Source organism: Nannobrachium achirus (assembly GCF_963921795.1).
Source record: "Nannobrachium achirus genome assembly, chromosome: 13".
Classification (NCBI taxonomy): Eukaryota; Metazoa; Chordata; class Actinopteri; order Myctophiformes; family Myctophidae; genus Nannobrachium; species Nannobrachium achirus.
Window position 1 is genome coordinate 10,129,158 of NC_137833.1, and position 18,188 is coordinate 10,147,345.

The 18,188-nt window shown below is 43.1% G+C and overlaps 1 protein-coding gene across 2 annotated transcripts in view; it reads left to right on the forward strand.

Annotated features, from left to right (window-relative positions):
• Positions 1-18,188, forward strand: part of slc30a6 (solute carrier family 30 member 6) — a 69,217-nt gene that overhangs the window by 37,381 nt on the left and 13,648 nt on the right. For both annotated transcript variants that reach the window (XM_080741198.1, XM_080741199.1), the window contains exons 5-10: positions 4,327-4,369; positions 5,713-5,778; positions 7,438-7,518; positions 7,793-7,828; positions 10,783-10,877; positions 16,088-16,136. In XM_080741198.1, coding sequence (XP_080597324.1) covers positions 4,327-4,369; positions 5,713-5,778; positions 7,438-7,518; positions 7,793-7,828; positions 10,783-10,877; positions 16,088-16,136 — 370 coding nt within the window. The remainder of the gene's footprint in view (positions 1-4,326; positions 4,370-5,712; positions 5,779-7,437; positions 7,519-7,792; positions 7,829-10,782; positions 10,878-16,087; positions 16,137-18,188) is intronic.

Consider the following 18,188-nt stretch of genomic DNA (forward strand, 5'->3'; position numbering starts at 1 on the left):
GTGTGTGTGTGTGTGTGTGTGTGTGTGTGTGTGTGTGTGTGTGTGTGTGTGTGTGTGTGTGTGTGTGTGTGTGTGTGTGTGTGTGTGTGTGTGTGTGTGTGTGTGTGTGTGTGCTATGAATGGGGTTGGTCCAGAGTTTCACAGCAGCTGTCTGTACAGTCTCGTAGATACATTAGACTGTGTGTGTGGTAGGGATGGGACGATATGAAAATTTCATATCACGATTATTGTGACAAAAGAAATCGCGATAATCAAAATTATCCCCATTATCCTGGGGCGGAACATTTGCCCAAAAATAGCAGATCTACAAGCACACAACGCGTCGTGTTTTGATCTTGTAGATCGGCTATTTTTGGGCAAAAACATTTGATAGCAAGTGGGGAAAAAAAGATCAATTACGTATAAGTACCTTTTACCTAGCCTTACCTAAGACGCATTCTGCCGAGACTTCCGCATTGTGACGTTGGGGCAACGGCAGATCCTTCTTACCGACTTGTCAGACAGGTCGGGGGCATGGTTGGCAAAACTGCAATTGCAGCTCTACACATGCACGAATGCGAAAAATAGCACACGGCCGATGTTCTGCAAGATGTATGCGACTTCGTCTTTTTAAATAAAATTAGTTTTACTAAGTGTGTGTCGATTCCAAATCGAGCATCACTTGTTTGGTTAAACATGGCTGCACTTATCACGTGACGTTCATCCATTCGCTCATACAAGGACATGGCGTATGTGTATACGGAAGAATGCACAATAATGCTTCCCAGCCACCAACAGGCGCTGTTGCAGCTAACATTGTAGCAAACGAGGAAAAGCAGTACACTTGGTAAAAACTAATTTTATTTAAAAATACAGATTTTCTTTTTTCTTTTTCTTTTTTACTTTTTTTGAAAATTCGGGCCTGGCAGCCTGGGCATATGGTATAACTCATGAAACACGTGGCTCAGCAGTCAATGTGTTAATGTGCACAATCAATGTGCACGGGTCATGCACGGATGATGCACCACACGTGTAATTATACACGTGTACATAAACTGGCACACACATATACCTGTATATTCTTTTCTTTATCCCACGATTTTGTAACCCATTTTCACCCAGTGCCAATTGCCTATGTAATCCTGGGCTCTGCCCTCCCTCTGCCACGCCTGGGGAGACAACGGACTGACCTCATGCTTCCTTCAATGCATGGGTAGTCCAAGTTATTTCTTTTCACCTGACATGGGGGATTTCCCTGGGATGGACGTAGCGCGTGGAAGGAACACGCTATTCCAACCAGTTCCTTTCCCCTCCATCAGGCGCCCCGGCTGGCCAGGGGGAGACATTATTGAGACCAGGATTACTGCATGTTTTTGTGAGGGTATCAACCCTAGGAGACACGGGGAGAACATGCAAACTCCACACAGAAAGGCCCTATCGCCAACCCCACCTAGGGTGTGGGCGCTGATGATGCGGAGGGAGAAACACGCCCCCAGCACCCACACACATTTCTGAACTTTTTATGCTGTTTATAATGATGTCCTTATTTATACTTCTTAGGTGCTCGACAGCAAAAAATGTTTAATTGATTTAAAAAAAAAAGGATCACAATGGGCACACACTTTGACTTTTTGTGTTTAATCCATTTAGTCCATGAAAAATATATATTTAAGAATTGTTTTGGCGATCATTCGTTTATATAAAAAAAAATGGCAATCTCTCGATGAATCTCCAAAGTTAGCGTTGGAGTAATCGCTTAAGAGTATAATTGTCAGTTGTAGCCCTAAGAATATGTGTCTAGTCTGCATGTTTTAGTGCGTGTGCACGAGTGTGTGTGTGTGTGTGTGTGTGTGTGTGTGTGTGTGTGTGTGTGCACGTGTGTGTGCTGTGTTAGTGAAAGCTGATCCTCAATGTGTTCCAGAGGTTGGTTAAGTTGTGCTTAGACAACACTTAATATAATACTGCTGTGTGTGTGTGTGTGTGTGTGTGTGTGTGTGTGTGTGTGTGTGTGTGTGTGTGTGTGTGTGTGTGTGTGTGTGTGTGTGTGTGTGTGTGTGTGTGTGTGTGTGTGTGTGTGTGTGTGTGTGTGTGTGTGTGTGTGTGTGTGTGTGTGTGTGTGTGGGCTGCTTCGCTGCAGACAACATTAAATATTTATGTTGCAGTTCATGTTTCCCCTCTCTCATCCCTTCATCCATCCCTCCGTCCACCCACCCATCCATCCCTCCGTCTGTCCATCCATCCATCCATCTATTCATCCAGTACTCTCTCCTTCCATCTCTCTCTCTCTCTCTCTCTCTCTCTCTCTCTCCTGCTCCCTCCAAACCCCTCTTTTTTGGAGCGGTGAAAGCGCTCCCAATAGACAGGTATGTCCGTGGGTATGTCCCTGGGTGGGTGGCTGGGTGGCTGGCCGTGTCCGTAGCCTGGCAATACCTTGAGTGGCCACACACAACACACTAGTTAAAGGAGGGGCGCTGTTTTGTGCAGGCCAGGCACACTCACCACTCACTCACACACACACACGCACGCACGCACGCACGCTCAGATTCACCGCTCCACTTCGAACCAAGGTTTGATTTTTTCCTTCATCCATCCATCTCTTATTCCTCATTCTCTCTCTCTCTCTCTCTCTCTCTCCCTCCTTCTCTCTGTTTGTCCTCCCTCTCTCTCTTTCTATTGATTTGTTCTGAAAACAAACATGGATTTTAATTCCTCACTCTGTTCTTGGTATTAATTTCTTCTCCTGTGGGGACTGTGTGTGTGTGTGTGTGTGTGTGTGTGTGTGTGTGTGTGTGTGTGTGTGTGTGTGTGTGTGTGTGTGTGTGTGTGTGTGTGTGTGTGTGTGTGTGTGTGTGTGTGTGTGTGTGTGTGTGTGTGTGTGTGTGTCTCTGTGGTGTGTGTGTGTGTGTGTGTGTGTGTGTTGTGTCATTGAGTCTGTCTGTCTTCTATAATCTGTCTGTCTCAGAGTATGTGTGTGTGCGTGCGCGTGGATCTGTCTGTGTATGTGACTGCCTGTGTGTGTGCGCGCCAGTTTAATATCTGTTTCCAAGTAAGTGTGTGTGTGTGTGTGTGTGTTGTGGTATCTTGTGCGTTAGGTGGGTGTCAGTGTTTGTAAGCAGCTTGTATAGACACAGGAATCGAACAGGCGCTCTGGTTACAGTACAGCCTGCTCTCAACTCCTATTGATCTGCTCTGACTGGCCAAAGTCCTCTTATGTTATATTAAGTTTATTATTATTAGTATTATTGTTACCCTTATTATTATTAGTAGTAGTTGTAGGAGTAGCAGCAGTAGTAGCAGGAATCAAACTCTGTTGGCTCGAAGAACGTGTCGCACTGTCACAGCAACTTTGAGTCATGTTGGAGTTAGTAATTGTACAAGATGTCAAAGTAGAGAAGCATGTGTTCTATTTAAAGTTGTGTTCTTAAAAAGATAGGATCTCCTTTTAGTAGACCTTGTACCCGTGGACTGTACCGTCATGAAACTGTACCTTTTTCTATGCAAACTTCTAATAAAGTCTTCAATCAATCAAATCAATAATCTAACATGTGCGCTGACTGGGTCTTGAACCACCTGATCCCTAGGCTACCCAGGGAAAGTTGCTGAGCACGGACGCTCATTTTCAGCAACACCCTGCATATAGGAGTACTACATACACACATTTAAAACCTGGGAGCTGACCAGTTCAACCATAGTCCACTACTGTTGTACTGGGAGCTGGTGTAGTTGTCCCGATTTAAAATTAAGCAAACACGGAACTGAAAGTCCCTATGATTGGCTGCTAGTTGCGCTGTTCTGGCAGCAGAAGCAACATGTTCTCCATAGGATTCCATTCATTTCCCCCGAACCTTTACATTTGATTTTCTTACCTTAATAAACATTTTCATAAATACTTTATGGTTCCTGTTTAAAGCCTCGTTTCAATCACCATGATTTGCGTTTTGTGGTTCCTGTCGCTAGTTTAAAGCCTCGTTTCAATCACCATGATTTGCGTTTTGTGGCATTAACCACTAGACCATTGATGCCCTCAAGTCAGGTTTTCTATCTGTCTGTCACTACATTGTATCTGTCTTTCTGTCATGGTGCGTTAAACCTGGATAGTTTGAGCGGTGCGATTACATACATAGTCAATGTAAAGACGAGAATACGGGCGACCGGGCGCGGCGCAAACGACTAGAAACAACTATATCTCTTCAGGTTGGAATGCACCACCAGTCAGTCAGAGAGACAGACAGACATATAGATAGACAGTGTGAGTCGGGTTGTTCAACATGTTAACATGTACAATATGACCTCTCCTCTCCTCCGTGTGGTCATTATAATCATCATGTTTCTCTCTCTGTATTTCAGCTTTAACTGCCTACACATACCTCACCATCTTCGACCTGTTCAGGTGAGTCCCCACTAGTGTCTCTGATAACCTTGGCTTGTACTCCTTACTGTTGGTTTATTGTAATGTCACTGGTCTGGGATCTGATTTTTGAACTCCTTACTGTTGATAGCTTTAGGGATGCAACAATTGATCCAATGTTGTTTTAATCAGGAATATAACAATACATTTGTGTTTGGATGAAACGAGAATAAATTTGTTTCATTTCAGAATTAAATTAGTGAATTTTGTTAGGACCGACCGTTTCAGAATGAAACAGGAATTTTGTTTGGATATGAGTGTTTCAGAATGAAACAGGGATGTTTGGACAGAGCGTTGCAGAATGAAACGGGGATGTTTGGACAGAGCGTTGCAGAATGAAACGGGATGTTTGGACAGAGCGTTTCAGAATGAAACGGGATGTTTGGACAGAGCGTTGCAGAATGAAACGGGATGTTTGGACAGAGCGTTGCAGAATGAAACGGGATGTTTGGACAGAGCGTTGCAGAATGTAACGGGATGTTTGGACAGAGCGTTGCAGAATGAAACGGGATGTTTGGACAGAGCGTTTCAGAATGAAACAGGATGTTTGGACAGAGCGTTTCAGAATGAAACAGGATGTTTGGATACAGTGTTTCAGAATGAAACAGGGATGTTTGGATACAGTGTTTCAGAATGAAACAGGATGTTTGGATACAGTGTTTCAGAATGAAACAGGGATGTTTGGATACAGTGTTTCAGAATGAAACAGGGATGTTTGGATACAGTGTTTCAGAATGAAACAGGGATGTTTGGATACAGTGTTGCAGAATGAAACAGGGATGTTTGGATACAGTGTTTCAGAATGAAACAGGGATGTTTGGATACAGTGTTTCAGAATGAAACAGGGATGTTTGGATACAGTGTTGCAGAATGAAACAGGGATGTTTGGATACAGTGTTTCAGAATGAAACAGGGATGTTTGGATACAGTGTTTCAGAATGAAACAGGGATGTTTGGACAGAGCGTTTCAGAATGAAACAGGGATGTTTGGACAGAGCGTTGCAGAATGAAACAGGGATGTTTAGACAGAGCGTTTCAAAATGAAACGGGGATGTTTGGACAGAATGAAACGGGCATGAATTGTGTTTGGACAGACAGCGTTTCCAGACATGAAATATTCACCAAGAGGAAATAAATAAATAATGATTAAAACACAACATGAACTGCAGATGACCTCTCTCTACGCTGTCCTTCTACATCTACAAGGATTGCTAACTGTTCCTCAACCAACCCCCCCTTCATTTCCCTCTCGCTCACTCCGTCTCTCTCTTATCTCTCTCTCTCTCCCCCCCTACGCTCTCTCTCTGGCTCTTTCTCTCTCATAGTCTCATAACATGTCTGATCAGCTCCTGGGTGTCCATGAAGAAAGCCAGTCAGATTTACTCATTCGGGTGAGTGTAAATCACACTGAACTGCTTAACTACTGCTGCACTCTGTTGTCTAATGTGAAACCAAACCGCTGCATTATCAATACATTAAACACAGATACAAAAAGACTGGGTTTTGGGGACCTTAATATTTAAATAAAATGAGGAAACCTCTGTCTGTCTGGAACCACATTTTTCCAGAGAGGGCTGTTTATTAGTGTTTTTGTGAACGGTCCTCATCGACTATGGGATCTGTAGTCGTGGTTGCTGTCCCATAGCCTGTATAGATGGTGGGTGGAAAGGACTGGTATGGAGTAGTTATATGTCAAATCTGTCCAGTGTAGTTTTAATTTACAAAGCATAAAAGTTCCAAATTGTCCAGTGTACTTTTAGTTTACAAAGCATAAAAGTTTGCCAGTCGATTGTTTCTCCCCTTCAATAATAGAGGGTATGCGCGTGACATCATCATCATACCCAGAAGTTATGCGGAAACGCCTACTGAGTGGCAAAAAACTACTTTCTGGCCTTGACAGCCCATACACCCAAACAGAAAAGTCCTATCTGATTGCATTAAACAACATTAAACTCACTTTGCCACTCACTTTATACATGCACATACCCTCTATTGGTAATATATTTTATCGTTGATTCTTGACATTTACAACAATGTTATACTTGTAAGGATCGTGCAATTGTGGAATTAGCAACACAGCTAAATGTGTAGGTAGCTGTCTTGTTGCTTGGAGCATATACAAACTCAACACAGTTACTGGACCCATGCTCAGGTGCCAGTCACACACCTGTGCAGGACGCTCAAAACGAGAGTGATTACCAACAGTATATTTAGGGATTTTGGCCATTTTTGGTGGGGAGCTACTGTACTCACACGATTGCACGATCCTTACAATAAATACCTCCATGTAAAGGAGACTAATCAACGATAGAAATTATATAAAAAAACAAACAATCAAATCAGTATGCGGTTGCGTGAAATCGCGAAATGTCATTATTACGACACTATTGATCATCACTGTTCTACACCCTCCACCAGACGACCAGTTTGGCTCTGCACTGACAGAAACTATATGATTATGGAGAGGATTGGCACAACAACTACATGTGGAGAACATATTTTCATGTACAAAAAACTAGAGATGTTACCGATCAATCGGCAATGGATCGGATCGGGCCGATCAAAGCGTGATCGGCGATAATCGGTGGTTTAGATCAAAAGGTAAATTCACCGATCCGATCGGATCGGTGCATCCGATCAACCAGCCGTTCAGTATGCCCACTTGAGGCCATTTTGGGGTATTGATTTCCACAGTGCTGAAGGAATAATTAGTTACTGCTATGATAATAAATACATAGTAATGCTAGTAAATAACCATAAGGCAAATATATAAATGAATTCATGAGTGAATGAATGAATTAAAGTTAAAACATTAACATTTAGAAAATATAAATAATAACTTGATCGGATCGGTGATTGATCGGGATCAGGTGATCAAACTTTCGTGATCGGTGATCGGTTCCAAAAAACCTGATCGGACCATCCCTACAAAAAACTCACTGCACTGAAATGGAAAACATTACTGGGAATTGCTGGGTACTACATGTTTGCTAAGCAAAACTACAGTGTGTTTCACTAAACCGTACGTGTGTGTGCACACGTGTTTGTAGGTTCGAGAGGCTGGAGGTACTGGCTGTTTTTGCTTCCACAGTTCTGGTTCAACTGGGAGCCTTATTTATACTGAAAGAGAGGTATGACACACACGCACACACTCACTCACTCACACTCACACACACACACACACACACACACACACACACACACACACACTCACTCACTCACTCACACACACACACACACACACACACACACACACACACACACACACACACACACACACTCACACTCACACTCACACTCACACTCACTCACTCACAAATACATACACACACAACTACATACATGCATAGATACAATACATACACACAGTTTTGTGTGTATTGACTCTGTTTGTTTTTGCTTTAGTGTGGAACGCCTCATGGAGCAACCCGAGATACACACGTAAGTATCAAAAACACACACACACACACACACACACACACACACACACACACACACACACACACACTCATTGCATGACCTCAGCTGCGTGATTTTCTGCAAATACTTCAGTCCTCTCAAAGGGGTTGTCAGTCAGTTAACGCTCAAATACCTGGAACGCGCCCGAGTCGCGTTAGATTTTAACCACTTTAACCATTATTGTATGCTTTAACTTTAGAAAAATAGCAGATATACAAGCTCACAGCGTGGCACCGAGTGCCGCGCTGCGAGCTTGTAGATCTGCTATTTTTGAAAAATCGTCAAAAAGTCTTTGAATATCTTTACCCGATCTTTGACCCGACTTCTAAATCCTTCCTCTAAATCAGTGGTTCTCAAACTATTTCAAGTCAAGGACCCCCAAAATTACAGGTATTTGGCCACGGACCCCCATCTCAAAATATGTTGTTCCAGGGACCCCCCAGAAGCTAATATTTGGGTTACAAATGTTTGCTTTTAAATAGATATATTCAAAGACTTGCAAAGAAAAATCATGATTTTTCAAAAATAGCAGATCTACAAGCTCGCAGCGAGCTTGTATATCTGCTATTTTTGAGCGGTGGTCACACCGTCTCCACAACGCCTCGTGCTGCGAGGCGTTGTGAGCTTGTAGATCGGCTATTTTTGGCAAAGAGGTTTGGTGTAGAGGGGAAAAAGAGCAGACTAAGTACAGAATGAAAGGTCAAGTTTATTAGGTATTGACGGTTCAAGTGGTTAAATATACTGAATTTCCTCCTTGGGATAATAAAGTTATCTATCTATCTATCTATCTATCTATCTATCTATCTATCTATCTATCTATCTATCTATCTATCTATCTATCTATCTATCTATATCTGAAAACACAAATTGACAGGAATCCAAAATACACTGATAATTGTGCTGTCAAACAATGAAACTATGTGGAATTAGGGGTGGGCGATACTGGATAAAAGCATTATCACGATATGCTTCATGCAGTATCACGATACACGATATTATCACGATACTGTTTTATGCGGGTTTTTAGGTTTATTATGATTATTAGACCCTCACATATATTCTATAGATAATCTATTCATTTGTATGCTGCAGATAGAAAGATAGATAGACTAATCTATGATTTTTTTAATGATAACATTCAGATTTTTGATTAAACAATTATCATTTTTTACCTCAAAATATTTACTAGTTGGTGTGATGATGGTTCAGGTCATTCAAATGGGTCCCAGAAATGTTTTATGGGTTCCCTTAAAATGTTATCAGAGTGTTGTGAGCTTGTAGATCGGCTATATTCAAAACAATTTGGCGGGACCTCTCTGGGGGTCTCGACCCACAGGTTGACAACAACCCATGCCTTACCATTGAAACTTGAGGGAAAACAAATTACCTTATGGTTGGTTTATTAGACCCACACAGATATTCTATAGATAATCTATTCATTTTTATGCTGCAGATAGAAAGATATATTTTTTTTAATGATAACATTCAGATGTTTGATTAAACAATTATCATCTTTTACCTCAAAATATTTACTAGTTGGTGTGATGATGGTTCAGGTCATTCAAATGGGTCCCAGAAATGTTTTATGGGTTCCTTTGAAATGTTTTTTGAGTGTTGTGAGCTTGTAGATAGGCTATATTCAAAACAATTTGGCGGGACCTCTCTGGGGGTCTCGACCCACAGGTTGACAACAACCCATGCCTTACCATTGAAACTTGAGGGAAAACAAATTACCTTATGACCAACCAAAGTCAGGAGGTTTGTTATGATACAAGCTTTATTTTTAGAGAATTACTCACTCATTATCATCCTAGCTTTTCGCTTTTCTACTAACAATAATGGCATGGTTTTTATGACTAAGCCAATTATGTAATAGATAAAATAGACGCAAAATAGACGCGACGATTTCACCGCGATTCGCGACGACACACGCATGCATCAATGGTGAAAACATAAGCACTTTACAAATAGCAGCAAATAGCTACTTGTTTATAGTTAATAAAAACAGATGCATGGATTTACAAGGTGATCTAAATCATCTCATCAATACTGCCAGAACACACAGCTATGGATGAGACTCCAGCACAGTTCAGCTTTGCAAGCAGTGAGATGGCTGATAGCGATAGCAGGACGGATAAGTAGTTTGCGTCCTGTTAGTTTAATGCATCCATTATAAAAAATATGCTTCAAAGAATGCAGGCCAAGCTGCATCACTGCTTTACTAAAGTCCCGTGAAAGTGAAACTAAATCGTGGACCACTGTGCCGTGCTCCTGCACACAATCACAACTCAGTCAGTGCTGTAGACACTCTGTAGCCTGTCTGCGTGCTGCACGGGGGAGGGGCCGTGAAAGCAGGGGACAGATCCTCAAACTATATGACACGTTGAGCCGCGACACGTTATAGCTTGTAGATCTGTTCTTTTTGGCGAATTACACCACAGTACTATAGAAGTATAAATTAAGCAATAGAGCTGCGACTCATGGAACGTGCACTCGCTGTATCCAGAGCCTTTTCTAAATGACTGTTTGTATCACGAGAGAAACGATATTCTGAAATGGCCTATCGTGGCAAAGCTGTATCGCCGAGACGATAATTATCGCCATATCGCCCACCCCTATGTGGAATCTATGAAAGGGTTGTGGTGGTCCCTGCCTCAACCATTTCTCAAATAAGGGGTCCTTGGCCTGAAAACGTTGAAGACCCCTTTACTATAGGATGCCATTTTAGCCACACGTTCACCCTAGAATAGGGATACTAGGGTTCACATTGGTAAAAAACAAAATGGATGTATTTAACTTGTGTTAAACGTGCGTGTGTGTGTGTGTGTGTGTGTGTGTGTGTGTGTGTGTGTGTGTGTGTGTGTGTGTGTGTGTGTGTGTGTGTGTGTGTGTGTGTGTGTGTGTGTGTGTGTGTGTGTGTGTGTGTGTGTGTCCAGAGGTCGTCTGTTGGTGGGGACGTTTGTGGCTCTCTTCTTCAACCTGTTGACTCTGCTCTCTGTGAAGAACAAGCCCTTCACCTACGTATCTGAAGGTAACTCATACACAACCACAACTGTGTGTCTGTGGATATGTCTGTACAATGGACAAAATATGTCTGTGTAAAAGACGGTCTGTTGCCAATTTTCGATTTTCAGTTTTACATACCAGAATATGTACTAGTAAGACGCCTCAGGGCAACATGGCCATCTGGCCAGTCATGTATATCGGACCAGTTACCCATACATGAAGATTCATGTACTGTATATAGTACATCCCTTTTATGCCCATACATGGAGATCCCTGTGTGAACCAGCCGCACAGATATGGCCTGTCTTCCTCCATATATGGGCGTTCCCATATGAAGTCGTGTTAGATATGGGCTTAATATTGATGACATCAGGGATCTCCATATATGGGCATAAAAGGGATTCTGGGAAATACCCATATATGGACTTTTACATAGGTGATGTCACAGTGATGTGTCAAGGGAACCAAGCCATAGACCCGTACGGGAGGTCAGCTGTACGCACAACGTAATAGACGCTCCCGTGATAGTGTTTTTCACAGGACAATTGCGCTGTGAATGGTGAACATGAACGAATTGTTTGAACCGATAATTACCGTGAACGTGAACAAAATAATTCGTTCACTGAAATGAACCGAATGGCCCACCACTAACATGCACGTGTGTGTGCGCGTGCACGCACGCACTCACACAGAGGGCAGGCTGGGTCAGGTCAGGCTCCAGGACATATTAACCACACTGAGACTCAGTCTAGTGCTAATGAGACTAGACTACACCACGAGCACACGCACATGCACGCGCACGCAAACACACACACACACACACACACACACACACACACACACACACACACATACATGTACACACCAATTGCAGACATCAGAATCAGTGTCCTCATAGTGTGGAGTGTTCTATTAGCCCGGGCTAAACGTGCCTCTGGACTGTATCCAGAGTCTAGTAAGAAGGCTTCTGTGATCCTCATTACGTAGATAATGAAGGGGCGGTGCCTCAGGGGTCCTGTGCTGCCTGGTTGGTTGTCCCCATTTTCAAATTGAACCAATCACCATCTATGGTAGGGCCCTCTCTTGAAACCATTAGTGGTGTGGTTCACTGTTCATAGCGCAATAGTCCTGTGAAAAACACTATTGCGGGAGCGTTTTTATTACGTCGCGCGTACAGCCGGCCCTCCCGTTCTATGAACGAAAGCGTGCGCGTTACGTAACACATTAAGGAAATTAATGATTCATGAACGACACATCATTAAGAAACCATGTTTTCACAGGCTTTGGGGTGTATACAGTACGACATGGAGGAGCTATAAAAACAATGGCTGCCATTTTAATTTCAATGCAAACGGCACTACCTCCTTCAAGGTGTTGCTCAACTTTTCTCAGGATCTTGATGCATTTAATACATAGGACCACAAGCCCTCAGGGCTATTTGTTGTTATTGTATAACTGTACCTCTGTAGCCTATGTTTTGCAAACTGTTTATTCCATCCATGTCCCCCGAACTTTGAAATTAGATTTTCTTACCTTAATAAACATTGTCATAAATACTTCCTGTCGCTAGTTTAAAGCCTCGTTTCAATCACCATGATATGCGTTTTGTGAAAATATTGTCCAATTTATGTTATATTTGATGTTATAGGAGGGTATGCTGTAGGAGGGGCTTGTCTTCTTCGTGTGCTTTATTTTCGGCCCAATGCCCGATTGTATCCCTGCGGTTGCATGTGACCGTTGGCAGCCAATAGCATTCGAGATGGTACCATTTCTACCAATGAACTTTGATTTATTTTCAACCCATACAACGGCCAAAAAAAAGCTGCATTTGCGCAGCATAGAAACCAATGGCTTTCCACTGTCCATATTTGTTTACAGTCTATGATGTACACAGATCACCAGTGCAGAGTTAGTACTACTGTATGTACCCACATCACCAGTGCAGAGTTAGTACTACTGTATGTACCCACATCACCAGTGCAGAGTTAGTACTGCTGTATGTACCCACATCAACAGTGCAGATATACAGTAATTCTATGTACCCAGATCAACAGTGCAGAGTTAGTACTACTGTATGTACCCACATCAACAGTGCAGATATACAGTAATTCTATGTACCCAGATCACCAGGTCAGAGTTAGTACTACTGTATGTACACAGATCACCAGTGCAGAGTTAGTACTGTGTACCCACATCAACAGTGCAGATATACAGTAATTCTATGTACACAGATCACCAGTGCAGAGTTAGTACTACTGTATGTACCCACATCAACAGTGCAGATACACAGTAATTCTATGTACACAGATCACCAGTGCAGAGTTAGTACTACTGTATGTACCCACATCAACAGTGCAGATTTACTGTAATTCTATGTACCCACATCAACAGTGCAGATTTACTGTAATTCTATGTACCCACATCAACAGTGCAGATTTACTGTAATTCTATGTACCCACATCAACAGTGCAGATGTACAGTAATTCTATGTACACAGATCACCAGTGCAGAGAGGACAAGAGTGCACATGTGATTGGTTGACCTTAGGGTGGTTGTGTTTCAACAGACATCCTTCTGCTGTCTGCCTGCTCTGTTTGCACACTGCTGTACTTAACTTCACCCAGCGGATAGGGGAGTCTTCTCTCTCTCTCTCTCTCTCTCTCTCTCCCTCTCCCCCCCCCCCCCCCCCCCCCCTCTCTCTCTCTCTCTCCTCTCTCTGACTCACTCTTGGTACACTGTCTGTCCCCAAACCAGGTCATCACAAGAGATTGTGTGCGCACACTTGTTTCAGCCAATCTCAACATCACTTAACAACTTGACATTTTCTGGGGGGAGGTGTCTCTCTCTCTCTCTCTCTCTCTCTCTCTCTCTCTCTCTCTCTCTCTCTCTCTCTCTCTCTCTCTCTCTCTCTCTCTCACTCACACACACATGTGTATGCAAAAACACTCTTGCTCTCTCACACAGTTTATTTTTTATTCACGTGAACACATAATCTCACTCATTTGAGTGCACGCACACACACACACACACACACACACACACACACACGCACACACACACACAGATGGAGAAGAAAGTGCATTATGCAACCATGTTCCAGACAGCGGTAATGCAGTGTGCCTCAGGGCGAGAGAGAGACGCACACACACACATGCGCGCGCGCACACACACACACACACACACACACACACACACACACACACACACACACACCATGAATAAGTTAGTCCATTAAAATGTTTGTTTTTATTGAATCACCCCCCCTAGACAAACAAACATGACCCGCTCTGACCTGGTCTCGCACGCACACACCCGCACGCACGCACGCACGCGCGCGCTGTGTGTGCACGCGCAGAGTGTGTGTTTGATGAACTGTGGCTGGGAGCAGCTGAGCATGAGGTTATGTTTTTATAATGTCTCCTAAAATACTGCTCTAATATATCGCTGTACTCCAGGGGTGTCAAACTCTCTTTAGGTCACGGGCCGCATCGGGCAAAATGCAGGCTTCATGTGGGCCGGATGCGTCGTTGTGCACACCGTTGGCGTGTTCGTGTGGAATGTGCGCGTTCGCGTTTGCCTGCCCTATAGCTTACTAGAGTTCTCAAATTCTGCCCTAACACAACATTTTCAGGCCGGGTTGGGCCTAAAATGTATGCTAATTAATGATTATTATCGTCATTATTATTTGTACAACATAAGTGTTGTCTTTTCCCGGTTTTAACCACTTGTTGTGAACTGTTGTGAATTTGGCGTTTTTATTGAAGTGATAATCAAACCCAATCAAGTACAATAACACTAATCTAAAGCCTAATCAAGGACAAAAAAATATGTATATACTACTAATAATTAACTTGCATGTCACAGGCATGGAAAGCTGTCACTCATTAGTTCACATGCTTCAGACACCTGACACTCCTCTGCGTTAACCAGCCTCAGCAGCAGGGACCAGTTGTCAGTTAGGTATAAGCGGGCCCAAACCCAGGGGTTCGCAACGACCTGCCTCACAAAAATTATACTTATTTCATTGGATTGACCCTAAGGTGATCACCAGCTGCCTGGCTACTGCTTTGTGTAGACTTCAAAATGTTTGGGACCCCTGATTTAGAGGTCTCTCTCTGTCAGCTAGCCTGGCATTAGTCAGACTGATAACATGGATTCACTCACACTTTCCCCCGTGGAGGAACGTGTGAGTTAATCCATGTTATCAGTCTGGCTAAAGCCAGGCTATCTTGTTAAACAGCTGCGGGTGTGGTTTGGATTTTAAGTTTAAAACAGGGTTTAAGCACATGGTTATTCAGACTAATTGATTTGCTCATGAAAAATAATCTATTGATATATTTACCACCAAAGTTAAAACATAGTCTACTCTGCCTCTGCTCGGATTCAGGGAGTTTTTTCACAGACCTTTGAAAAATCATAGAATATTATTCTTCACAACGATGGACGGTGGGTTTCTATCAGAGCGAAAATGAAGCTTTTTTTTTGCCCTTGTATGGGTGTCCGCATCATTGTATTAATGGTACCCAAGGAAGGCTATTGGCTGCCAACGGTCACGTGCAACCGCAGGGTTACTTGGGAGCTTGCCGAAAATAAAGCAGACTAAGGAGGAGGAGGGTGGGGACCTACGGTCTGTGGGTGTAGATGAGAATCCTCCTACATCATACTCAGCTTTAACATCTATTATAAAATAAATGGGACCATATTTTCACAAAACGCATTATCTTGGTGATTGAAACAAGACTTTAAACTAGTGACAGGAACCATTAAGTATTCGTGACTATGTTTATTAAGGTAAGAAAATCAAATGTAAAGTTCGGGGAAGAATGAATGGGGTCCAATGGAGAACATATTCCTTTTGGTACCAGCCGGGGGAGAAACAGCGAAACTAGCGGTCAATCGTAGGAACACTTAGTTTGGGGTTTGTTTCATGTTAAATCTGGAGAACTGGCCCCCTGGTCTGTGCCAACTGAATGTCACAGACTGCCAGTCTGAACGAGTTGGAAAGAGTCTCTTGTTGTCTACTTTGGCAAAAAAGTAGTAGTAGTTTGGCAGTAAATTAAGATTCTGTTGTTGGTGTTTTTGTTGTGTGTATTTAGTATTTTTGCAGCCCTATTCCATTTGGAGTTTGCAAGCATTTCTGCATTACTAAGAACACTCTCTCTCTCTCTCTCCTCTCTCTCTCTCTCTCTCTCTCTCTCTCTCTCTCTCTCTCTCTCTCTCTCTCTCTCTCTCTAGCTGCCAGTAGCAGTTGGCTACAGGAGCATGTTGCAGACATCAGTCGAAGGTAAGGAGGAGGACCACTGTATTTCTGTTCCTAACTATACAACCCACATCTCTCTCTTCATGTCTGTTCCTGTCTTTTTCTACCCTCATCTATCCATCTCTCTGTGTGTCTCTCTCTCTCTTGCTCTCTCTCTCTCTCTCTCTCTCTCTCTCTCTCTCTCTCTCTCTCTCTCTCTCTCTCTCTCTCTCTCTCTCTCTCTCTCTCTCTCTCTCTCTCTCTCTCTCTCTCTCTCTCTCTCTCAGCAGATTTTAAGATAAGGCAAGGAAAATATTGAGTTACACTGACTCACCATGATCCATTTACACACACGCACACCCTTACTGTAGAGACATGCACTTGTGTGTGCGTGCGCATATCAGTTCCTCTGAGGTCAAGAGGGCAACGGTGGCCATCTTGCCCGGTCAGACAGGTCAGAGGTCACGGGGTCACAACGCTGGGTGGGGAAATCTGATTGGTTCATTGATTAGGATTTTCAGAACCACAGTCAGATCAACTTTCTCTTTCCCACACAGACACATCCCACGCATGCACACACACACACACACACACACACACACACACACACACACACACACATACACACACACACACACATGAACACACACACGCACATGAACACACACTCACACACGCGCGCACACACCCCCAAACATGCGCACACACCCCCACACGAACACACACACACAGTTCTAAAAGTTGAATTCAAAGCCATATTGTTAATGTTTGTCTCCGCGTGCAGTTTCTCAGTCGCATCGTCTTGTCAGTCACATACTGTAAGTAAGTCTTATTGGAAACCACATTAGTTGAAGCCAGTGCAACTCGCTGCTTAGCTACAGTATATTTCTGTGAATGGAAATGGCGGTCCGAATTTGTTAAGAATACTATGCCTAACTCTAACCCTAACCTCAGTAACCCTAACTAAATTCGGACTAATGAACCTTCGGACTTATGGGCAGTCCCTGGAAATGACGGGGGACATGTTCGTGTGTGTGTGTGTGTGTGTGTGTGTGTGTGTGTGTGTGTGTGTGTGTGTGTGTGTGTGTGTGTGTGTGTGTGTGTGTGTGTGTGTGTGTGTGTGTGTGTGTGTGTGTGTGTGTGTGTGTGTGTGTGTGTGTGACTGTGTGTGTCAATCAACAAAACACAATGTTTTCTACATGGTATAATACATTATGATTTGGAACCAAGTTTACAAGTTACGCAGGGTTTCCCACAGGAAAAAGGCTTGGCCATTTGGTAGGCTGGGGGGGGGACTCAGCGCGCAGACACATTTTAATTCATTAATTTCATTAAATGAATTCCCTTCATTTTGATTCATTTGTATTTTTTGCCCTCAACATAGGAGGAGAAATTGCTTAAACAAACGCAAAAGTATAGTTTGTTTTGCACGTTTAGTAGGAATTGTGCATAATTTTCACCAGACTTCTTGGCTGGGTGCTACAGATTTTAGGCCGGCCTGGGAAATAAAGCGCTGCAGGAAACCTTGTTACGAACACGACAGTGTGGCAACAGGCATGCACGCGCGCACACACACATGCACACGCACACACACACACACACACACACACGTTCACTCTCCTAACACAGAGCTGGGAGGTGCATTGAGAGGTAGGATGCGACGATATGAACATTTCATATCACGATTATTGTGACGAAAGAAATCGCGATTTACGATATTATCGCGATAATCAAAATCCATTATAACATTTGCCAAAAAATAGCCATTCTACATGCTCACAACGTGTCACAACACGACGCGTTGTGAGCTTTTAGATGGGCTATTTTTTGGCAAAGACATTTGATAGAGAGTGAAAAAAAGACTGTATGAAGTATGTATATTATACACCTTATAGTACCTTTTACCAATTATAGAGGGTTTAAGTGGTGCCGGATGTGCAGCTCGGCAAATAAAAGCTGAATTGATCCCAGTGCATGACGGAGGACGATATCGCGATAAATTAAATCTCCACAATACGATTAGCGTGAGTGTTTTTTATCACGATAAACGATAATATCGCTTATCGTCCCATCCCTATTGAGGGGTCAAGAGTCGCA